Here is a 25,238-nt window from a genome sequence, read left to right on the forward strand (position 1 = left end):
TTTAAATTTTATTTGGTGGCCTGTGTTGTATCTATCTGTTCACCCTATGGGGCGGGGGGAGGCAACAGGATTGCTGATGTGTTAAACAAGATGATATGCTTGAGGTGCCTGGAGAGTGGTGGGGGTACTATAAATATTCTGGGAATATGCTGCAGGCCTCGAATCCACTCCACCTGTGTCCCTCTTGGAGGCTGCAGTTGATGCTCAAAGCTTCCTATCTTTTACCAAAACTGTAATCAGAATGAATACACCGTCATGAGCAGAAAGGGAGGCCACATGTGAATCTCTAAGTGCTGGGATCTGGCATTCCAGTCAAAGCTGGTTTTATGGCCTCCTCTGCTGGCACAGGAATCTCCTTATGCCCTGATACTTTGTCATTGTGGACTCAGAGTTATTAGATCATGTCTGCTAAGCAGCAGCCACAGAAGGGGACAGTGAATGAAAAACTGGTGCATTTGCCCCAGACCCGGTCACTCTGAGTTTGATTTTTCTGGCGCCATAGCCCTAGACAACCATTCCCTGGGATAGACCAGGACCAATCATTTCCACAGTCGGTAGCAGCCAGGAGCTTCTTTCTGGTCCAAGATTAATGACCCAAGCAGTCAGCCTTTCCAGGGAGCAAAGGTGAAATTTAACTCTGGGTAGATGCCTGACATTTTGCACAAAAGGGAATAGGCGAGTTAGGAGAAACAGCATTTGTACGTCTCCTGCAGGGTTATAAATCAAGGATGGGCAAAAGTGAATTGGGTCCCTGCCAATAGTTGAACTGATTTGGGCTCCTGTGTTTTGTTTTCAGACAGTCTGAATGAAACATGCTTTAAAGATGTATTGTCAGAAGGGTCCCTTTGAGTTAAGTACCAGCTTATTAATCCCTGAGAATTTTATGTTTCCAAAAGGAAATCCAGTTTGTGTGGGGGTTGTATTAAGTTTGTCCACGAGAAATTGCATTCTTTGCTCCAGAGGCAAGTCCCCTTTCCTGTCTGGCTATGGGTGAGATATATCATTAGAAGCTGGGTAAATGGGTCAAAGGGTGCAAGCTTTCAGTTATAAGATGAATAAATTCTGGGGATCTAATGTGTCTCTAGTTCTGTATGTATCACAGTGACTGTAGTTAATAATCCTATATGTTTACACTTGAAATTTGCAAAGAAATCGATCTTAAGTATTCCTTCCACAACCCGCCCCCAAAAGATGAGGTGAGCTACGTGTGATTTAACTTGTTTGTGGTAACCATTTCACCAGGCATGCATATGTCAAATCATCACATTGTACACCTATAATCAGTTTTTATTTGTCACTCATACCTCAGTAAAGCTGGAAAACAAAAACAAAAGTAGACCACTCTGTGCACTAAAGCAAGTTCCAGCATATCTCAAAAAACAAACAAACAAACAAACAAACACGAAGCATATTCTCTTACCACAAGGAAATTAAGTTAGAAATCAATAACAAAACAAAAATTTTTTTAAAAAACCTCCATATAGTTAAAAATTAAGAAATAGAGACGTTTCCAGAAAGTTGCTTTGGAATGTACGAGGCAAACTCTGATTATAAAGGAATCCAAGAGTGGGTTCTTCATTGGTAATTAAGTAAGCATTTGCTGGATGACTACTCTGCCATTTTTAAATTTTTTTTTTTAACATTTATTTATTTTTGAGACAGAGAGAGACACAGCATGAACGGGGGAGGGGCAGAGAGAGAGACACACACAGAATCGGAAGCAGGCTCCAGGCTCTGAGCCATCAGCCCAGAGCCTGACGCGGGGCTCGAACTCACGGACCGCGAGATCGTGACCTGGCTGAAGTCGGACGCTTAACCGACTGAGCCACCCAGGCGCCCCTCTGCCATTTTATACTAAAGATGAATAAGATGTGGCCCCCGGCTTTAAGGAACAGACTTGGAGATAAATTAATCACTCTCTCATGGGGCTTTGCTCTCCGTCACTGTGCTAAGCCCTGTGGGAATTTACAGAATATCCAGAAAACTCACTGGGAGGGGGAAGTGAATACCTTTTAATGTGTCCAGAAGAATTTATAGAGATCACTTCTCTCTACTTGGCTTATAGAAGACTAAAGTTTAGGAATTCTCCAAATTGACAAGGGTAAGGAATAGTGAAGCTGCAAAAGTATTTGCAGGTAATAAATGGTAGAAGGAGGGGTCCGTGAGGAATGAGGATGCAGACCGAGGCAGGAGCCAGGTGTTGGAGGGCCTGTGGTCACACTGAAAACTCTGGACTCTATCCTGAAGGGCCTACACAGAACCACTGGAAAGGTTTTATGTTGGTGAGTAATAGGATAGAAACATCTCTTGAAGTACTCAGAAAATAGACTAGACTAGGCAGATTGGAAGCTGGAGCCTATTAAAGGGAGAAGGTATTACAATTATTTAGTGACAGGGCTGTGACCAGTCAGAAGAGAGAAAACCAAAGCCCTGGAGCCAGGTTCCGAGGCCTGCTGCTAGGCTGGTGCTACCCCTTTGTGCCTTTACCATGAGAGGTCCACAGTGCGAGGGCTCCGAGCAACCCCCATGATGTGTGTCCTTCAGTATTTCAGCAGTGGGCGCAGCCATGAAGACCCATGCCAGCTGCAGATCAGCCCTATGAGGTTATGGAGGACAAGGGCCTCAAGGAAAGCAGGAATGGAGAGGAAGGGAGAGGCTTGGAAGATATACAGAAAATAGGGTTGCATTTCTCAGTGGTCGACTGGACATAGAGAAGGAGGAGAGTAGAGGCTGACTCTCACATATCTAGTGTGGAAAGCTGTGAGGAAGGTTGAGTGCCTCCCCTTGGGTTGGGGCCTTTGAAGAAACATCTGGCGTCAATGAGTCTCAGGAACCTGAGATGATGTGAAAGTTGTTCTCTCAGTGGAGTTAAATTGGATACAAGTAAGCAATATCTGGCGCTGGGGCTAATAGGGACCTCTCCAGAGTTGTATTGCCATCCACTGGACTTGGAAGGAGCGTTCAATGTCCCTTTCCTTGAGGCAGAAGGCCTGGAAACCAGAGCTCCCAGGTCATGTGGTTGCATGTGTTTCCCAGCCCATTAGCATGGAATTTCTTTGACATAAATGACAAAGATCTAAGGGTCATTTTGGGCCTGAATCATGAGCTAAACAGCTGTTTAACTTGTCAAGTGTTAAATGATTTGTTCTGGATCAGAGACTACAGGCAAGAAATGGGGCTAGAAAAAAGAAGCAGGTAGACAGGTCAACAGTTAGCAAAGATGTATGAGTATGACCTTTGGCATCAGCGACAAAGAGCACTCAGGCTGACCTCTGTTGTCATAACACTGGAAATATTATGGCCTTCTCCTTATCCCCACCCTGGGGAAAGATCTTTCACCTAAGAATGGATTCCATTAGTATTTTTGTGCCATATCATTGAAAATCTTCAGGGAATGGGCAGAGAGCTTTTGTTGATCATTAATGAGATCTTGCTGAGGCTGTGTGCAAAGAACAAAAAGAAGTCCTGATCTGGAATAGAATAGGGGCCCTGAAGTTGTATGGAACACTGTTTAGGAAAAAAAAGTATTTCACTTAGACCATACCCAAAAATTAACTCAAAATGGATTAAAGATTCAACTGTGCAACCTGAAACCATAAACTCTTAGAAAAAAACATAGGCAGTAATTGCTTTGACGTGGAGCATAGAAACATTTTTGTAGATGTGTCTCCTGAGGCAAGGGAAACAAAAACAAATAACTGAGACTATACCAAAATAAAAAGCTTTTGCAAGCAAAGGAAATTGTCAGTAAAACAAAAAGGCAACATGCTGATTGGGAGATGTTTGCAAATGGTGTATCTAATAAGGGATTAATAACCAAAATACATAGAGAACTGACACAACTCAAAACCAAAAAAATAACCAATAAAAAAATGGGCAAAAGACCTGAAGAGACATTTTTCCCAAAGACATACAGATGGCCCACAGACACATGAAAAGATGGTCAACATCACTGATCATCAGGGAAATGCAAATCAAAACTATAATGAGACATCATCTCACACCTGTCAGAATGGCCAAAATAAAAAAGACCAGAAACAAGTGTTGACAAGGATGTGGAGGAAAAAGAACGCTTGTGCTCTCTTGGTGCATGTGAAAATTGGCACAGCCACTGTGGAAAACTATATGGAGGTTCCTCAAAAAATTAAAAGTAAAGATCTCACATCCAATAATTCCGCTACAGGATATTTAACCAAAGAAAATGATAACATTAATTCACAAAGATATATGCACCCCTGTTTTTATTGCAGCATTATTTACAATAGCCAAGATATGGAAACGACCCAAGTGTCCATCAATAGATGAATGGATAAAGATGTGGTATATATACAATGGAATATTACTCAGTCATAAAAAAGAATGAGATTGTGCCATTTGTGACAACATGGATGGACCTAGAGGGTGTTATGCTAAGTAAAATAAATTGTAGAGATAAACTTCCGTATGATTTCATGTACCTGTAGACTAAAAACCAAAAAATATAAACAGACCCATATATACAGAGAACAAACTAATGGCTGCCAAAGGGGGTGAGGTACAGGGATGGGTCAAACAGGTGAAGGGGAGAGAGAGACATAGGCTTCCAGTTATTGAGTGACTACATCATCGGGATAAAAGACACAGCATAGGGAATATAGTCAATGATATCATAATAGCTTTGTAAAGTGACAGATGGCAGCTATACTCGTGATGAGCACAGCATAAGGAACAGACTTGTCAAATCACTATGTTTCACACCTGAAACTAATGTATATAACATTGTGTGTTTACTGTACTTCGATTACAAAATAATTTAAAAGGATTCTTAAGGACAGCTACTTTAATAGCAGACTGAGTTACTAATATATCAAATAAGTATCATTGTCTTGCCATGAGTCCTCTCCCAGCCTTTGGCATTTGTGTCCAAACTAACTGCAGTTTAAGTTTACAAGTTTGTTTAGTTTTATTTTTGTCAAGTTTGAAAGTGCTTCATTTCTTATCATGGATCTATACTCCAGAAGGAATTTCTTATGGCTTCATTTGTTCTAGGCACAAGATTTTAGAATCAGAAAGAAGCTTAGCCCTAGAATGAACTTTAGAGTCTGTTAGCTCGACTTGCTACCCAATGTAAGACTTGCCAACATTTGGTTTTGTTTGCTCTTCAGTTTCCAAAGGCTGGTCATCAGCTTCTGTATGAGTTTATATATTAATATAAACCTGCACACATATACAGTTGATTTTAAATAAATATTTATGCGAGTAAGATAGAGAAGGAAAGTCAATGTGTGTTTATAAGATATGCTATAAGATAATATATATGAATATGTAACAATGTATATTTAAAAAGTAATGAGCTGCCTATATATGCATTTATGATAGAAGCTTCATTTGCATGTGGTCAAAATTTGCCAGTTTTATAGGCTACTGTAGTAAATATTTACATAAAAATCTTTGATAAAATTTTAATTGACCTACATTATCATAATATTAATATTATATTACTGTCTACAAAAGAAAATCCCCAAGGACCTTTGTTGTAATAAGAAACACACACAGCCACAAACACACACACACACACACACACACACACACACAGTTTATGCCATCAGCTTTTTTCAAACCCTTGGACTCGTTATTTCTTTCAGTGGAGCTTAGGAAACACCGTGTTCGAATGAGTCATACATGCAGCAGGAATTCTTTCTGGAAAGGTCCTCTCATTCTCTCTTTTCACATTTGAAGCACTCACAGAAGATATAACAGAAAAAAGTAACCTTGGAAAACAAGCCCATGAACTTCGGACTTTCAAAAGCCACCAGGTAGGGGTACCTGACTGGCTCAGTTAGTCAAGTGTCTGACTTTTGATTTTGGCCGAGGTTATGATCTCATGATGGATCCATCATGAGATGGAGCCCACATTGAGCTCTGCGCTCAGTGTGGAGCCTGCTTGGGATTCTCTCTCTCTCCCTCTCTCTTTGCCCCTCCCTTGCTTGCTTTCTCTCTGTCTCTCTTTCTCAAAATAAATAACTTCCAAAAAAGCCACCAGGAAGTTTGTTTCTTTGAAAGCACGGTTAGGGTGACAAGCCACACTCAGGAACCAGAAGCGTAACATGACTTCCTTCTGCTGTTGACCACTCACTCTGTGCATTCCAAATGGTAGGACCAGAGCTCAGAGACAGAAATAGAGAAACTAATAGGGAAAATTAGCTTTTGCTTGAGCCTCCTCTTAGAGAAAGATGACTCCTCCAGTTAGTTGGACTTGGGCCCTCTCCCTGGAGTGCATAATTCCAGCTGAATTGGCTCGCACTTTTCAAAGGCGTGGTTATGTGCTGCAGGCGGATCCCTGCCAATTTGTGTGTGTGTGTGTGATTGCTTTGTGTATCAGTGTTGGCAGTAGTGCTGATTGCAGCTCAAGATGCAGCTGGCCTCTGCCCCAAGAATCCAAAATCAGAAAATGATTAGAGTTACTGGTTCAAAGATCAAAGGTCTATGAGTGTTGTTTTCTTTCCCACCTGGAGACACCAAGGTAGTCTCTGGCACTTTCTCATTGCTATCCATAAATGAGCACTGTAGTGGCAATGTTTTTTTTTTTTAATTTTTTTTAACGTTTATTTATTTTTGAGACAGAGAGAGACAGAGCATGAACAGGGGAGGGGCAAAGAAAGAGGGAGACACAGAATTGGAAGCAGGCTCCAGGCTCTGAGCCATCAGCCCAGAGCCCGATGCGGGGCTCGAACTCGCGGACCACGAGATCGTGACCTGAGCTGAAGTCGGACGCCCAACTGACTGAGTCACCCAGGCGCCCCTGTAGTGGCAATGTTTTGATTCGTCCCAATCAGAAACAAACTTGGTTTAGTTCCACAACTTCTATGGATGCTGAGTAGTGTCACAGTTATCATTCCACTTTCCTTATCCTTTCTCTCTTCCCATCATACCTTGTACTTGAGAAAAATCAAAGGCTTACAACTCTTTGAAAAGCTTTTTCTCATTTTATGAATAAAAAATATTACAAAGTAGTATGATACTCAAATTAAACAAGTAATGCCGAAAGTGAAAGTCCCCTGTTAGCACCCACTCCGTACCTTGAGTTGCCGGTTAAAATAGCTTAGTAAAAATTTAAAAAATACAATAAAATAAAAATAAAGGGCTGCCTGGGTGGCTCGGTTGAGTGAGCATCTTAGTCTTGACTTTGGCTCAGGTCATGATCCCAGGGTCGTGGGATTGAGCCCTGTGTTGGGCTCCACACTTAAGAGTTTCTTTCTCCTTCTGCCCTTCTCCTCTGCCCACATTCTCTCCCTAAAATAAAATTTTTAAAAATGAAATAAAAATAAAATAGTTTAGTCTATTTCCCTCCCCCCCCCAGCTTGTTTTCTACATATGACATGTTTTATGTGTATATAAAATTGAAATCATTACTATTTACACTGTTTGGAAAAGAACTTTTTTTTTTTTTTTTTTTTTTTTTACTGAACAGTGTAACTTGGACATATTCCATATCAGTTCAGAAAGATCCACCTTGGGGCGCCTGGGTGGCTTGGTCGGTTAAGCGTCCGACTTCGGCTCAGGTCATGATCTCAAGGTCCGTGAGTTCAAGCCCCGCGTCGGGCTCTGTGTTGACAGCTCAGAGCCTGGAGCCTGTTTCAGATTCTGTGTCTCCCTCTCTCTCTGCCCCTCCCCTGTTCATGCTCTGTCTCTCTCTGTCTCAAAAATAAATAAACGTTAAAAAAAAAAATTTTTTTTTAAAAAGAAAGATCCACCTTGTTCTTTGCAAGTAGCTATATTGTGTGCTTTTGCATGGCTATACCATGGTTTATTTAACTTTTCCTCTCCCCCCCTGCTTCTTTCTCCTCCTCTTTTTTTTCACAAATAAAGAGAAGGTGAAAAATCTCTGCTATGAGCAACAGGGACTGTCCAGCTGCATCTGGCTGTAAAGCCACAGGTGACTTTAGATGCATGACAACCTGAGTTTCTAGCCAAGTGTTAATGTTTCATATTGATTAGTAGTATTTATATTGTAAACCAGTGACCTTTTGAGGGGATACGATTTTATTTCTGTAAGACTAAAATCAGAAATTCATCTGGTCGTTGTTCCCTTCTTATGTTTGTTGGCCACTTGAGAAAATGGATTTTCAGCTGCTTTTCTTTTTTTTTAATTTTTTTAACGTTTTTATTTATTTTTGAGACAGGCAGAGACAGAGCATGAACGGGGAAGGGTCAGAGAGAGGGAGACACAGAATCTGAAACAGGCTCCAGGCTCTGAGCTGTCAGCACAGACCCCGACGCGGGGCTCGAACTCATGGACCGCGAGATCATGACCTGAGCCGAAGTCGGCCGCCTAACCGACTGAGCCACCCAGGCGCCCCTCAGCTGCTTTTCTAAAGAGAATTTTAGTTGTCTGTATACCTTGTGAATGAAGACCAATGACAAATAAATATAGGTGATTTACTTCTTAGCTATTAAAAACTCATCTCACATAGGATATTTATTTGTTACTAACATGGATTGTTTATGTTTTAGAACGCTGAATATGTGTCTTGCACCTAAAATCTGCCTTCCTACCAAAGACTGTGTCCTAATAGTATAACATAACTGGCAACCAAATATTGATCAGTAAAGTAGGTGTTCATTCCCCAGTGCATCAGAGACTAAGACCAAAAAAGAACATGAAAGCCAGCATTCTTCTTCTGCATGCATCACATACCTCTGCCTTGGCACCCTGAAAGATTTCAGACAGTCACATCACTGGGGAGGCAGCTGGTTTCTGCAGCCCTAAAGCACATTGGCTTGAAGCTTGTAAATGGCCTTGATTATTATGCAGGACACATAATGCTTTTATTAGCGTCACACTGATTAGTGCTATGCAGTAACTGCTTTCTGTAATACCCTAATTGAGGTCCTTCCTTGCATGGAATTTACATTATATGTAGATAAATCCCTCACTATGACATTTTAATGAGTATTTTTTTTAAACAAAGTCCAAAGGATAATTAGAACTACCTCCCACACAAGAATCTTTTTTTTTTTTTTAAGGCAAGAAAGGTGTGGGTGCCAACAGAGAAGGCTCATTTAAGAGAATCCATTTTGTAAGGGCAGATGAGTGTCCTAAAGCAACAACCCACTTTCCTAGTTGCATGTGGCTTGGTTTCTTTTTCCAGTCCTTCACTCCTGTGGATGTCTCCCCACTTCCTGATGTTTGTGGTTTAGGTTTTATATCATTTTCAAACTCAAATTTAAGCCGTCTTGAAATAGAGCTGGAGAGGGGTCCCAAGAATTCATGGCTAAATAGTTAGGGTGGTCAGTGTCTCACCACTTCATTCTTTTACTCGCTTTTGGTCTAGGTAATGGTATTTTAGTTTAACAAAGCATCTGCACAGCCATTCCTGAAAACCTTCACTGTGTCTATCTCTCATTCAAGCCACAGAATATCATCCCTCAGTCTTTGACCCCACCTCCTGCAGGGGCATGTCATAAAAGGGGAGTAGCAGTGGACTCCCTTCCTAGGATTCCCTCCTCTCACTTGAGAGCTGTCCTCCTTCTCTACAGGTCAGATGGTTGAAATAAGGAAGAAAAGAGTTAGGGACCAAGCATGGCACAACCCGTCTTGGCAGTTCTCATCCACTTCTTAAGTATCTTTTTTATTTTATTTTTTTAACGTTTATTCATTTTTGAGAGACAGAGACAGAGACAGAGAGAGAGAGAGAGAGAGAGAGCATGAGCTGGGGAGGGGCAGAGAGAGGGAGACACAGGATCCGAAGCAGGCTCCAGGCTCTGAGCTGTCAGCACAGAGCCCTACGCGGGGCTCAACTCACTGACTGTGAGATCATGACCTGAACTGAAGTCTGATGGCCAATTGATTGAACCACCCAGGCGCCCCCACTTCTTAAGTATTGATTTGAATTGTATCTCTAACTCAGATGTTAGAAATTGAAGAATTAGCTCTTTGTTCAGGACCCAAATCAGAAAAGAAATGTAGCTGAGGCTCTGAAGACAATACTCCTTTGGGTAGATACCTCTGCTTCTTCTGTACTCCAACCACGCTTTCTTCATAACCTTTTCTAGCATGGGTGGTACTGTTTCTTGTGTCTGTTAACTAATATCTGCCTCTTCAACTAGACTGGAACTCGTTGAGGGCAGAAAATAAGTCTTATTAGCCTCCACACCGTGGAGCATTGTGACTAGCGTTTACAGGCGCTCAGAGAAAGTATGAATGAATAAACAAAGTAAGTTAAGGTTATCACTAGGCAGTAAGGAAATGCAAATTAAAACTGTGGTGAAATACCACTATACACCTATTAGAATGGCCAATAAAAATGCCTAAACTGACAAAAAAAAAAGCGGCAGGAAGGATGAGAAGCGGCTGGAGCTCTCACACACTACTGAAGGATATGTAAAGTGGTACAGCCATTGTGGAAAACAGTTTGGCAGTTTCTTATAAAACTAAATATAAATTTATCCTATGACTCGACTAACTCGCTCCAGGGTATTTACACAAGAAAAAAGGAAGTCTTAGGGATGCAAAACAAACCTGTCTGAAATGTTTGCAGCTGTTTCATTTATCATCACCTGAAATTGGAAACAGTCCAACAGTCCTTCAGCTGGAGAGTGGATACACAAGCTGGGATCCATCCCATACCCAAGGGAATTGTAGTCAGCCGTGAAAAGCGACAATCTGCGTGGGGGCATTATTCTAAGTGTGTTAGGCCAGATTCAAAAAGCTGTGTACAGTATGATTCCATTCATATGACCTTCTGGAAAAAGCCAAACTAAAGGCAACTATAAAAGCCAGTGGTTATCAGTGGTTAGGGAGGGAGGAAGGGGTGACTATAAAAGGGCAGCAGGGAGGAATGTTTTAGGGGGATGGAACTGCTCTGCATCTTGATTATGATGGTGGTTACGTGACTGTACGTTGATCAAACTTGAACTGTATAATGGAAAAAGTAATCCATGTTACACTATATAAATTACTAATTTAATTTGAAAAAGTAAATCAATGTTGTTTTGCTATTTAGGGTGCATTTAAAAAAATGCCAAAAGAGGGCCTCCTGGGTGGCTCAGTCAGTTAAGCATCTGAATCTTGATTTCAGCTCAGGTCATGATCTCAACGTTGATGAGTTGGAGCCCGACATTGGGCTCTGTGTTGAGAGTGCAGAGCCTGCTTCGGATTCTCTCTCTCCCCTTCTCTCTGCCCCTCCCTGGCTCCCGTGCTCTCTCTATATATAAGTAAATAAGTACATTTTTTTTAAATGACAATAGAAAATAAGTCTTACTAGCCTGCCGTGGTTTTTCACATGTTCGTCTACACACACGAACACTGTGAGAGAGTGTGTGTGTGTGCTTTCATTTAGCAGATGTTTAAAAACATTATTCTATGGACCAGGACTTGCTGTAGGCACTGAGAATATATTGGTGAGGAACAAAAGCCAAGTTCCTACTCTGATGACAGGGAGAGAGACAGATAGTAAACATGTCAACGAATCAATGAGGTTGACAGCTTTGTGCTGTGGAAACGATAAAACAGGCCTTGGTGATGGAGAGTGGGATTCAGTGATTGGCCTCTCTGAAGAGAGAGATAACCTTAAACTGACCTGAAAGGTGTGAAGGAAGCATGAATGTATGCAAATATTCAGGCAGAGCAGTTCTGGCAGGGAAAATATCAAATGCAAAGACCCCAAGGGAACTACACTGGTGATGAGACTGCCTGAAAGACCCTCTCACTTTCAAAACTCATACAAAGGCCAGATAAAACATAACAAACATTATTTTCAAATGTATGGCTGGGCTTCCAAGGAAATAAGGCAAAGCCCCTAAGATGGAATTAAGCTTTTTATGTTCAAAGAACTGGCAGCAGGAAGGTGGATCTGGACCAAGAGGGCAAGGAGACCAGCAGAAGGTGAGCTCAGGTAAGTAGGTAGGGATCTGTTTCTGTTGGCTCCAGAGGCCATGGCAAGGCATTTGGATCCAGTCCAAAGGTCTTGGGAGCCATTGGAGGCTTTCAGGAAGCAGAATGAAATGCTCTTGTTGACATTTCAACAGGATAAGTCTGGCTGCTGTCGGGAGAGTGGCCTGTGACACACCAGGAGAGGCAGGGAAAGGAGAGTGAGGCTCCTGCTGAAAGTCAGGGGTACAGTGTTGCCAGCCAGGGGCTCTGTGGTACCAGGGAGAGGTGGAGACACGGGTGGCTTGGAGGTCTATTGGAGAGATAGAGTTTGCTGAGAGATTGGACCTTGAGTGTGGTGAGGGGAAAAGAAGAGTCAAGGATGTGGTCCTGGTTTTTGGCACAAATATCTGGGTGGCTGGCAGTGTATCATTTGCTGAAAGAGAAATACTGAAGGAAAAACAAGACTTTTCTTTGATAGCAGAGCAGGAAATCAAAAGTTCCATTTTGGACACAGTAACTTTGAGATGCTTATTAGACACCTCTGTAAAGGTGTAAATAGGCAGATGGAGATGGGTTTCTGGAGCTCTAGAAAGAAAACAGTCTGTGTTTCAGAGACAATGGCATATAGATGGTGCTTAAAGTCATGGAAATCCATGAGTCTTCCAGGAAAGAACCTGTAGCCAGAAAACAGGACTGACAGTCAATATTTGGTATATACCAACTTTGGGGAGCTAGTCAGAGAAAGAGCCATTACGAAAACTAAAGGTAAGTCATTGAGGTGGGAAGGAAACTAATACATGTAGTGATGAGGAAGATAAGGAGAATAACTTCTTCCAAGAAAAGAGAATGGTCAACTATATGGAATGATTGAGAGAGTTCGAGTAAGAAGAGGATGGAGAAGTGACCATTAAATTTGGCAAGACAGATGACCTTGACTGGCACAATTTCTGTTGAATTTGGGGGCAGAAGCCTATTTGAGGTGAGAATATTGGATGAGAAAGTGGATAGAGTTGCTATAGACCATTCTTTTGAGAACAATTGGCCGTGATGGGGATAGAGGAGTAGCTGTGCAACTGGAGAGGCCTGTGGGGGTCAAGACAGGGTTTTTTCTTAGATGGTGGAGATGGGTATGCTGAGGAAATGACCCACTGAGTAAGGCAAGAGAACACCATGAGGAGGGCTGGAGAGAAGGGATAGATAACTACAGGAGTTCTGTCCTTGAGAGAGAGAAAAGGTTGGGCTCCAGAGCCACGTGGACGGGTTGACCTTGGATTGGTTTCCACAGACGAACTGCCCAAGATCCTAAGGGAAGGAAGAGGGTGTGGACAGGAGCGGGTGGGTAGGGGGATTCAGCAGCGAGAAGATGAGATGTATGTGGTTCTCTCTGTGTTTGTTTTCTCAAAGAAAACAGGAGGTAGGGTCAAGTGCAAGGAGTGAAGTAGATGGCTAGAGATTTGAAGAGGGACCTAAAAAGGTTACAAAAGAGTTTTGGAGCCTAGGGAAAAACATATTGCAAAAAAAAAAAAAAAAGGAGAGAGAAAAATGAGTGGACCACACACCCTTTATGTAAAGCAAGACCACAATGTATGTGTGTGCACACACCCCAATCACGGGGTCAGAAGACCAACCTTATGGCTAATGAAGTAGAGAATGGCATGAAACACAACGAATAGGCTAAGCTTCGGCTGCTGGAGAGAAGAATCTACCTGAAAAAACTGCATTTTCAGCTGAGGAAAGCTGAACTCTGTACCAGCTAGCTCCCCTCTGGGTTTAGATTCTATGTGTAGTCCAGTTTCCTCTGTAGGCTGAAAAGTGCTCAACTGGCATCACACTGCGATCAGTCTCTTCCCTATTGCTGTGATGTTCAGGAGCAGGGGAAGTGAAGGGCGATACCAGGACCAGCTGTCGAGAAGGAGAGTGAAATCACCAGAGAAGCGTCTAGAGAAGTCCGAGCCAAAGCAAGGGGCCTGAGGTTTCATAGAGAAGAGCTGAAATTCTTTAATGTAATTGCTGTCAATCAAGTAAGCCCTAAAGCTCTAACTGCAAAGAGAAGCATATTGCTCTCTTCACGCTGCTGTAAGAAATCACCACAAACTTCCTGGTTTTAACCAGCACAAATTTATTATTCTCAAATTCTGGAAGTTGGAAGTCTAGATGAGTTGGCAGGGCTTCTTGGAGGCTCAAGGGGAAAATACATGGCCTTGCTTTTTCTAGCCTCTGCAAGCCACCTACGTTTCTTGGTGTGTGGCCCCTTCTACATCTTCAAAGCCAGAACTGTAGTATCTTCAGGTCTCTCCTCAAGCTCACCTCTGACTTTTGTCATCACATCTCTGTGTCTCTCTTTCTCTTACAAAAAGGCTCTTCTGTTTATGTAAGCAGGAGCCCAGCTCTATGACTTAATCATTGTACCTCAATATCCTTAATGGAATCACACCTGCAAGGCAACTTTGCCAATAGGGGAACATAGTCGCAGGTCTAGGCATGGGGATGAGGACATAGAGAGGGAGCATTATTCTATCACAAGATGTTTCCTGGTCTATCCACTAGTGTGACGTAGTTCTGTGCTGTAGCCTGACATTTAAAACATTGCTTTTGCTTCATTCAGCCATGTAAAGCTTTTCTTTTTCATCCAGTGTGTAAAATAATAGGATCTAGATCTTTTTTAAAAAGACACTCTTTATGAGAAGCTCTCAGATCAAATGCGAAGTGAACATGGTATGTTTTCTCTGTTCCATCATGAAATTTCTTCTGTGTTTTTGGATATTTGAGGCTTTTGAATTTCCGCTACATAGAACACTGACAGTAGACATCCTCTCCTGAAGTTTCTGATGTGGTTAATTTATCCGTTCATATAATCCTCATGTGTTAAATTCCCAGGTGATATTTATTAATCTAAGATTGATACAGCGTGTCACTGATGTTTATGTCATTTGTCAACAAATTCTGTTTATGAGTGAGTGTGCATAGACACGAAATTGAGTGTGGCCTCAAATCCTGGTGGAGAAGATTCTGATATGTAACTTCAGCTTTGTGGCCTTGAGGAAGTTGTCACCCTCAGAATCTCACTTGGCTCTTGTGTAAATAATGAATAATTACACTGCTTTCTTAGGGATGGCCTGAGTTTTGTTCACAAAAGGACTTATAAATGGCAAGCAATGCCAAAAACTAAAATTTTGCCTAATATAATTCACCTATGCCTGTATACATTTCCTCTCTGTTTTCAATTAGATTTTTTTATCCTTCATTATTTCTCCTTTAGAATTATGTTTGAATGTAGCTTTTAACCATTCTATCCTCATCCAAATATTGGCTTTCTTTTAGTTCTTAAAGAGTTTTCTGTTTGTATCCCGTAATGCTTGTTTTTATTATATATATTATAGTAAGAATACTATTTAGAAATTTAAAATTCTCGATCTATTTTAGGACACGTGCATATGGAGAGATACCACAACTGCCGTTTCTTAATAATTGTACTGGTCTGGGTGCTGGGCAGCAAACCAAAGACACCCTTTCAAGGGATCACTAAAGAGTCATGTGGAAACAGTTAAAAGAAACTGGTAGGGAATAATAAAGTACCCAGGAGCTTGTAGCAGGAGGACATCTTGTACCCACCTGGGCCTCAAAGGGCAAGAAGAGGGAGGGACTGCCAGAAGTTGACAAGAGCTATGACTATAGAAGAAGGGCCCAGAGGGCAAGCATAACCAATGCCAAACCTCCACCCAGCCAGGGCAAGGCAGAAGGGAAGCAACAGAAATAAGTGTCCTGTCCCCACTCTCTGCTCTCCTGCCCCTGCTTCCTTTATCCAAACCCAGTGGAAGCCAATGGGCAAGGGAGCCAGTTGACTCCCTTCATAGTGGTCTGTTTCCTGGCACACAGCAGGGTGGAGAGGAGTGGGCAGTCAGTGACTGGAGGAGCAAACCAAAATGCCCATCACAGTGGTCTGTTGGAAAAAAAACATTCCAAATTCATCATGGCCTTTGGAATTTGGTTGTTAAGAAGCATACATGCACCCCCATACTTAAGCCCTGACCCCTTTGGTTTTTCTTTCACCTCTCCTATCAGTGGTTGTGTAGTTGAGCTGGTCACTGTGGCTAATCCCCACGCCGGGTCGTTCTTCTCTATTAAGACTCGATTAATAAATTTGCAGTGTGGACACCCACGATGATGGCGGGGTCCTCGCTTTCCCAGAAGGCAGTCTGAGGGTCACTCTCCTTCACTCTTCTCTTCTTCCTTTTCCAGGATGGAGCTTCAGCATGGGATCAGCCTACCAGTTTCATAGTTGGCGTGTGTTCGTGATAGTCTGTGCGCTCCCCTGTGTCTCCTCAGTGGTGGCCCTCACATTCATGCCTGAAAGCCCACGGTTCTTGTTAGAGGTAACACCTATAACTACAAATATTCAAGGAAGCTACATATGTTGGAAAGAGTTCCTTGTGAATTCTAGGAAAGTGTGTTTACCTCTTTAGGAGGTACGTTTTCACTTGCTGCTATGGAACCATGGAGGGGTTGGCTTCATGGGGATATGCTTTTAAAGGATCAGTGTGTGAAAAAGCTTTCTCATGGCCAGAAAGCACTAATGTTCCTCCCGAAGCAAGTAACTTTTCACTTAGTGAAGAGAAGATGTCTTATTTTTTTATACATGAAATTTTAGCAGCCAAAGATGCTATTTATAGTTACCGGTACACCCATCCACTGAACTGCTAATGTACTTAAGGGTATCCAGTGGGATATCCCATTGGCACAGTTACACCCAATTTGATCTGACAACACAAGATGGTCATGGGAAAATCAGGGAGTATAAGTGTTTCATCTTTTAGCACCTCCCTGTCTATTTGCATTTCTTAGGTTGGAAAACATGATGAAGCTTGGATGATTCTGAAGTTAATTCATGATACAAACATGAGAGCGCGGGGTCAGCCTGAGAAAGTATTCTCGGTGAGTACTTGCTTCTCAGAGAATCCTCTACGCCAGGGGCCAGGAAACCTTTCCTGAAAAGGCCAGATTGTGGATTTTTCTCTCTCTGCACCAGCTACGCTTATCTTTCAATTCCTCATATTTCTGTTTCACTGAGACATGTTGCCCTTACTGCCCTTGTGAGTACTGTTCACTCTGCATGGAATGCTCTTCCATCCTCTAGTTACAAAATTTATTCTCAATGGGGAATGCTGGTCTAAATTATTAAAAATTAGGGGCACCTGCGTGGCTCAGTTGGTTAGGTGCCAACTTCGGCTCAGGTCATGATCTCACGGTTTGTGGGTTCGAGTCCGCATCGGGCTGTGTACTGACAGCTTGGAGCCTGCAACCTGCTTCAGATTCTGTGCCTTCCTCTCTCTCCACCCCTCCCCTGCTCACACTGTCTCTCTCTCTCTCTCTCTCTCTCTCTCTCTCTCTCAAAAATAAACTAAAAAAATTTTTTTAATTACTGAAAATTGGATGCATAGAATTTTTTGAAGGAACAATGGTTTTTAAATCTTTTTACATATGCAGTCATATACAATTTGACTAATAATGTTTTATCTGAAAGAGGTTTAGGCAGACATAAGACATGAGGTGAACATAAATAAGATCTTCAGTGTCTTATAAATGATGTCAACAATAGGTCTTAAACGGTCCAAACTAGTCCCTCATTAAATAGTCCACTGACATTTATTCATTTCATTTTTATTTAGGAAATGAATTTTTCCTATAATGGAAATATAGCCTTCAGTTTGGCCTTTATCTAAATTATCACACGTTCTTTGCAAAATTTTTTATGCAGTGTAATGGAGACACGAAGATCAGTAATGGATGTCCTCCATTGAGGACCTGGAAGCCTTTGAATAGGCCCTTTTTTCAAGTAGATGCACAACAGGGGAAGAATTTTTTTAATGAGAGGGTCACAAGGCTGTGGAGGAATCTTGAGACATCATCTAGATACTCAGTGTCACTTAACCCTTCTTAGCGAGATGAAGTTAAACCCTTTTACCAAAAGGTTTTCTGGGAAGATAAGTCTTTCTCAGGCTTTGCTGTGCTACATACCTGCTCTTTCTTCCAGAAAGAGCCATGTTCACACGTGGCCATCCATGTTGTTACTAGGTTAGGTGAGAATAGAAGGGAAACACTCCAAAAGAGTGGATAATCTCAAAGCCATTTATTATGTGACTTTCAAAGTCATTACATGATTCCACCGTGACAAATTTGTCTTTTTCCATATCATGCCTAAAATACAGAGAACCTGCATGCATTCCTCAAAGGCCTCCTTTTTAAGCTCTTCTCCTGATGCCCCTACCTTAAATATTGTTTTCCAAGACTATTTTTAACTAACTCCTCTTTTAACCTTCTATACTTTCCTTAGCTAATCCCAGCGACTTGCTGCATTTCTGTCTCCTAGTGGGCAATTCTCCTGAACTCTGGACATGCCTGTTGAAAGGCTTTGTGGACATCCTTCTGTGTCCTTTCAAATATGAATTTCTAAGCCTGAACTTAGCACCTTAAGAGTCTCCAATCTTCTTCATTTTACTAAATTCTATCAGAAGATATCAGCAGCACCTTAAACTAGAACCTTAAAACTACTCTATTTGTTTCTTTCCTTTATCCCCCCAATATTCAAGAACTCCCTATGTCCCATCATTCTCCATCGTAAATACCACTCTTCACTGTTCCTTACTTTCCACGCTGCTGCCACTGATTTCATTCAGCCTCATTACTCACTGCCCTCTGCCCTTGAACTGTTCTTCAGGAATCTCAAACCTGTTGTAGTCAGCCACTCCACTGTTTTCTCTCACACCTCAGGATGATTGCATATGGTATCACTCACACTTGGAATGGCCTCCATGTTGTTTCCACACATGAAAAATGATGTCTCCATAAGCCCCAGCTCAGATTCAGTCTCTGAAGCCTTCTTGCATTCCCAAGTCAACTTAGGTGTTCTGTAAAATACATCTCTCCCATATGATATAGATTTCCATTTTGGGATACCATGGATTATTTTGAGCTGACTCTAGTTGGAATCCCACATTTGACTCAGACATTATTTTCATAAATTCAGACCTCTATATTCACATAGCCAGAAAGCTACCGCCTACCTTGTATAATTTGGAAGATGCTGGGGGTCCCCAAATCACTGCTGTCAAAAGACAACCTCAGTACCTGAATTCTCACAATAGAAGTGCTACTTTGGATGTTGGTGTTCAAAAGTTATCCCTGGCAGGGGTAACACTTGGGCAGATTTCTGTGTTCTCTCTCAAAAATAAATAAATGTTGACTAACAGGGTAAGGTGGGACAGGTCCACAAAAGGAACCATTCTTTTTTTATTTTATTTTTCTTCCTTTCAGGCTTCGTTCTCTGTGTTGAAAGCCTTGTATCTCCTGTATCTAGGTTCTTTTCCTTAGCAAAAGAGGCTTACTTAAGTCCCAGATGCAGCCTTTCACATTGAACTCCCATCATCTGAAGAATCTGTGTTAATGCTTGCAGTCAAAGCTCATTTTGTTGACTTTGCACCATGGTCTCCTGTAGCTGCCTGCTGACCAGCTGCTGTGGGTTAGGCTATGGGAGAAGGAAGAAAGGGTCATAAAATATAAAGATAACTTGCAAGACACCTTTTAAAATATAAAGATAACTGATGAAAAAGCCTTAAGAACTGTTTGTAGAGGCCAAATTCATCAAATCAGTAGGCCCCAAAGTAAAGTATGTATCACCACTTCAGTCCAAGCAAAATAATTCCTTTTTTTCACATTTTTATTTATTATTATTATTATTTTGTTATTTTTTAATTTTAATTTTTTAGTTTAAAAAATTAGTTAGCATATGGTGCAACAATGATTTCAGAGGTAGATTCCTTAGTGCCGCTTACCCATTTAGCCCATCCCCCCTCCCACAACCTCTCCAGTAACCCTCAGTTTGTTCTCCATAGTTGTGAGTCTCTTCTCTTTTGTCCCCCTCCCTGTTTTTATATTATTTCCCTTCCCTTTATATTTCCCTTCCCTTATGTTCATCTGTTTTGTCTCTTAAAGTCCTCTTATGAGTGAAGTCATATGATGTTTGTCTTTCTCTAATTTCACTTAGCATAATACCCTCCAGTTCCATCCACATAGTTGCAAATGGCAAGATTTCATTCTTTTTGATTGCCAAGTAATACTCCATTGTATATATATACCACATATTCTTTATCCATTCATCCTTCAATGGACATTTGGGCTCTTTCCATACTTTGGTTATTCTTGATAGTGCTGCTATAAACATGGGGGTGCATGTGTCCCTTCAAAATAGGGCACCTGTATCCTTTGGATAAATACCTAGTAGTGCAATTGCTGGGTCATAGGGTAGTTCTATTTTTAGTTTTTTGACGAACCTCCATACTATATTCCAGAGTGGCTGCACCAGCTTGTATTCCCACCAACAATGCAAAAGAGATCCTCTTTTTCCGCATCCTTGCCAACATCTGTTGTTGCCTGAATTGTTAATGTTAGCCATTCTGACAGGTGTGAGGTGATCTCTCATTTTGGTTTTGATTTGTATTTCCCTGATGATGGGTGAAATTGAGCATTTTTTCATGTGTCGGTTGGCCATCTGTATGTGTTCTTTGGAGAAGTGTCTATTCATGTCTTTTGCCCATTTCTTCACTAGATTATTTGGATTTTGGGTGTTGAGTTTGATAAGTTCTTTATAGATTTTATATACTAAACCTTTATCTGATATGTCGTTTGCAAATATCTCCTCCCATTCTGTCGGTTGCCTTTTAGTTTTGCTGATTGTCTCCTTCGCTGTGCAGAAGCTTTTTATCTTGATGCGGTCCCAGTAGTTCATTTTTGCTTTTGTTTCCCTCGCCTCTGGAAACATCTTGACTAAGAAGTTGCTGCAGCCAAGGTCCAAGAGGTTTTTGCCTTCTTTCTCCTCTAGGATTTTGATGGCTTCCTGTCTTACATTTAGGTCTTTCACCAATTTTGAGTTTATTTTTGTGTATGGTGTAAGAAAGTGGTCCAGATTCATTCTTCTGCATGTCGCTGTCCAGTTTTCCCAGTACCACTTGCTGAAGAGACTGTCTTTATTCCATTGGATATTCTTTCCTGCTTTGTCAAAGATTGGTTGGTCATACGTTTGTGGGTCCATTTCCAGGTTCTCTATTCTGTTCCATTGATCTGAGTGTCTGTTCTTGTGCCAGTACCATACTGTCTTGATGATTACAGCTTTGTAGTAGAGCTTGAAGTCTGGGATTGTGATGCCTCCTGCTTTGGTTTTCTTTTTCAAGATCACTTTGGCTATTCAGTGTCTTTTCTAGCTGAATATGTAGATTGCTTTGGGCAGTATTGACATTTTAACAATATTTGTTCTTCCTATCCAGGAGCATGGAATCTTTTTCCATTTTTTTTTTTTGGTGTCTTTTTTCAACTTCTTTCATAAGCTTTCTATAATTTTCAGTGTATAGATTTTTCAACGCTTTGGTTAGATTTATTCCTGAGTTATGGCTTTGGGTGCAATTGTAAATGGGATCGATTCCTTGATTTCTCTTTCTGTTGCTTCATTGTTGGTGTATAGGAATGCAACCGATTTCTGTGCGTTGATTTTATATCCTGCAACTTTGCTGAATTCATGAATCAATTCTAGTAGTTTTTTAATGGAATCTTTTGGGTTTTCCATATAGAGTATCATGTCATCTGCGAAGAGTGAAAGTTTGACCTCCTCCTGGCTGATTTGAATGCCTTTTATTTCTTTATGTTGTCTGATTGCAGAGGCTAAGACTTCCAATACTATATTGAATAACAGTGACGAGAGTGGACATCCCTGTCTTGTTCCTGACCTTAGGGGGAAAGCTCTCTGTTTTTCCCCTTTGAGTATGGTATTAGCATTGGGTCATTCATATATGGCTTTTATGATCTCGAGGTATGCTCCTTCTATCCCTACTTTCATGAGGGTTTTTATCAAGACAGGATGCTGTATTTTGTCCAATGCTTTCTCTGCATCTATTGAGAGGATTATATGGTTCTTGTCCTTTCTTTTATTGATGTGATGAATCACATTTATTGTTTTGTGGATATTGAACCAGCCCTGCATCCCAGGTATAAATCCCACTTGGTCGTGGTGAATAACTTTTTAATGTACTGTTGGATCCGGTTGGCTAATATCTTGTTGAGGATTTTTGCATCCATGTTCATCAGGGAAATTGGTCTATAGTTCTCCTTTTTCGTGGGGTCTCTGTCTGGTTTTGGAATCAAGGTAATGCTGGCTTCATAGAAAGAGCTTAGGAGTTTTCCTTCCATTTCTATTTTTTGGAACAGCTTCAAGAGAATAGGTGTTAACTCTTCCTTAAATGTTTGGTAGAATTCCCCTGGAAAGCCATCTGGCCTGGACTCTTCCAAGCAAAATAATTCTTAATCCAGAAGCTAATCTCTCTGAATGTTTTATCTGCTAATGTGTGCCTTTGTGGTTAAGATTCAAAGAAGGGTATTTTGGTTTCATATTATTCCATTGCTACTTGTTCTTCCCTTTTACTCTTTGGTACTCCCTTTCATTCGCTTCTTTTAGGTGGTGTTGGGATCTTTATACTTGTGCCAATAGTCTCATATATGAATGGAGTGATTATATACTTTCTGTGGGAGTTGGGTTTTGCTTCTTTCAAAACAAATTATAAGCCTTCAGAGAAGAGAACTCAGCACTTACCCTGTGTCACTCTTTACAGGTAAACAGAATCAAAACCCCAAAACAAATAGATGAACTGATTGAAATTGAGAGTGACACAGGAACATGGTACCGGAGGTGTTTTGTTCGGATCCGGACAGAACTCTACGGAGTAAGTAAAAAGTGTGCCCTGACTTGCTGCCCAACCTGTTGCATTTGAGGTTGGTCAGAAGCAGGATTGATTGCAATAGTTCCATGAGTGGGGCTGTGCCCGCTTCTGCCCAGGTCACCTAATTCCCGCACTAGCACCAGGTAAAAGGATCCCCATGGGATAAGCAGGCTAGCCAAGACATTCCATCTTTGGGAAGGAAAAGTGCTAGGCAAGGAGTCTTGGCTGGGATGGGGTGCCCTGAGGTCTTGGGTTACTTTGCCCACTGGCCTGCAGGAAGCTAAAAGGTGAAACTTGCAGTATTTGGTTCCCTACAGCCTTCAGGTTTTACATTTTAAGTTGGAATGAATCTGGCTGAAAGAAAACTCAGTGTTTTTGTAACTAGTGAAGGGGGTTGGGGAGTGGGTTGGCTGGCTAACTGTGAAAGAAAACTAACTCTTGCGTATTTCACAGATTTGGTTGACTTTTATGAGATGTTTCAACTACCCAGTCAGGGATAATACAATAAAGCTTACAATTGTTTGGTTCACCCTGTCCTTTGGGTAAGTAATATTTAAATTCTTCGTGAGTGAAATCTGTACATTTCCACCCTATAACTCCCAGTCACACTGCTTTCTTTTCTTATACTGTTTGATGCTGTTAATGTGCTAGGAAAGTTTTTTTTTTTTTCCAGTTTAGATTTGCTGACAATTATAGTTTTTATAAACGACTTACCTTTATTTGTCCTAAAGCTGGGTAGCAAAACCAGTAGTGCTTGAAAAGCCCGACGAGACCGTGGGTGATTTGCTCCCCATGGCTTCTCCACCCTTCTCTCCTCATTTGCTCGGCACCAGCCACACTGGCCTCTTTGCTTTTCCTCGAACATGCCAGAACTGCTCTCATCTTAGGGAACTGCCTTGGCACTGCCCCCAGATACAGTCCAGCTCACTTTCTCACCTCTTTTGGGACTTGGCTCAGAGGTCACCTTCTCAGGGTCACCTTCCCTAAGCACTTTTCTTTTTTTTTTTTTTTTTTTTTTTAATTTTTTTTTTCGACGTTTTTTATTTATTTTTGGGACAGAGAGAGACAGAGCATGAACGGGCAAGGGGCAGAGAGAGAGGGAGACACAGAATCGGAAACAGGCTCCAGGCTCTGAGCCATCAGCCCAGAGCCTAACGCGGGGCTCGAACTCACGGAGTGCGTGATCGTGACCTGGCTGAAGTCGGAGGCTTAACCGACTGCGCCACCCAGGCGCCCCCCTAAGCACTTTTCTTAATTGCAGCCCCTCAGTACCTCCTACCTCCTTCTCAGCCTTATTATCGCTCCCACCCCAAGAACCTTCCATTTCTAATATACAAAAAGTATCTTCATTCTGCACAGAATAAAGCTCATCTCCCTCTCTCTGGAAGCTCTGGGAGAACAGGGATTTTTAAGCTGTTTTGTTCACTGCCATATCCGCCTGGTACATAGTAAGCACTCAATAAATAGTTGCTAAATGAGTAAAACCACCATATATGTGTTCTAAGAAAAGAGGAGGTAGGAAGAAAATTCCAGAATTTTGTTTGCTAATAGTTTCAGAATATTTGTGTCCAACTCTATTTTGCCTAGTTTATTGTTTAAAAGAGGCAGTTAGAGAATGCCCTACACTTTTAGGTCAATAGGCTCTTAGTGCCTAGGAGAGCCCGACATGTATGCCCCAGGTTCTATCTCTAAACATCCCTGACTTACAACAGTAAACGGCAAAATAACCAATCTTTTGCAGTGCCATGGTGTGTGGTAAAGGGAGAGAGGAGGGAAATGTGGATCAGGAGACCTAATATCTCATCCTGCTCTGTGACCTGAAGACACTCCCAAGTTTTATTTCCTTATTTCCAAGTTAGGAGGGTTGGTTCAGAATATGTAAAGTTACTCCCACTCAAGTTCTAAAAGGCACATTAATCTATGAAGGCAGAGAAGGCTGAAAAGTAACAGGTATTTTGTGCCTACTATGTGGTAAACCCTTGGCTAGGTACAAAAATAAGCCTGTCGAAAGTTCTACTGTTAATGTGGAGATTTACATGGTAATATTGGGTTTGTTTATATTTTGTTACTTATGACTGACCACATTTTAAACTTTACGGTTTCCTTATAATACCCCTGAAATGTCAAATAGTGCCTAGCATTTAGTGGATATTCAGTAAATGTTTACTGAATAAATAAAATATTAGCTGAAATTCTTCCACGTCACTGATGATGTATGTTCCAGGGTAGTGTGCTTCCGTCACTGTTGCTATTTTTAAAGATTTTTGTCCCGTGTATATGAGTAAAAAGCCTTGTGATAGATGGTGCATCCATGAGTCATTTCTGATTTAGTGGCCACCACTCTAAATCATTAGATTTAGTAAGTAATTAATTCATGGTCTATGAAGAGAAGGGCTTGGAATCTCTGGAATCCCAAGGCAGAGATGTTTGAGAAATCCTAATGACAGTGATGATGATAAAAACTAGTCTTTTGAGCACTCACTATGTGCTAGGTCCTTGGCATCCCATTTAACCTGAGTAACCACCAGGCGGGTACTGTCATCATTCGCAAATTAGAGATGGGGTCACTCAGGCTTAGGTAAGTGTGCATCAGAAGAATCACCTAGAGGGCTCCCTGTCCAGAG

General features: G+C 41.5%; 1 protein-coding gene across 1 annotated transcript in view; it reads left to right on the forward strand.

The window, feature by feature from the left end:
* Window positions 1-25,238, forward strand: part of SV2C (synaptic vesicle glycoprotein 2C) — a 234,426-nt gene that overhangs the window by 173,045 nt on the left and 36,143 nt on the right. Inside the window, exons 5-8 of the mRNA XM_043592336.1 lie at window positions 16,094-16,227; window positions 16,697-16,786; window positions 22,507-22,617; window positions 23,068-23,156. Coding sequence (XP_043448271.1) covers window positions 16,094-16,227; window positions 16,697-16,786; window positions 22,507-22,617; window positions 23,068-23,156 — 424 coding nt within the window. The remainder of the gene's footprint in view (window positions 1-16,093; window positions 16,228-16,696; window positions 16,787-22,506; window positions 22,618-23,067; window positions 23,157-25,238) is intronic.

This window comes from Prionailurus bengalensis, chromosome A1 (genome assembly GCF_016509475.1).
Source record: "Prionailurus bengalensis isolate Pbe53 chromosome A1, Fcat_Pben_1.1_paternal_pri, whole genome shotgun sequence".
Taxonomy (NCBI): domain Eukaryota; kingdom Metazoa; phylum Chordata; class Mammalia; order Carnivora; family Felidae; genus Prionailurus; species Prionailurus bengalensis.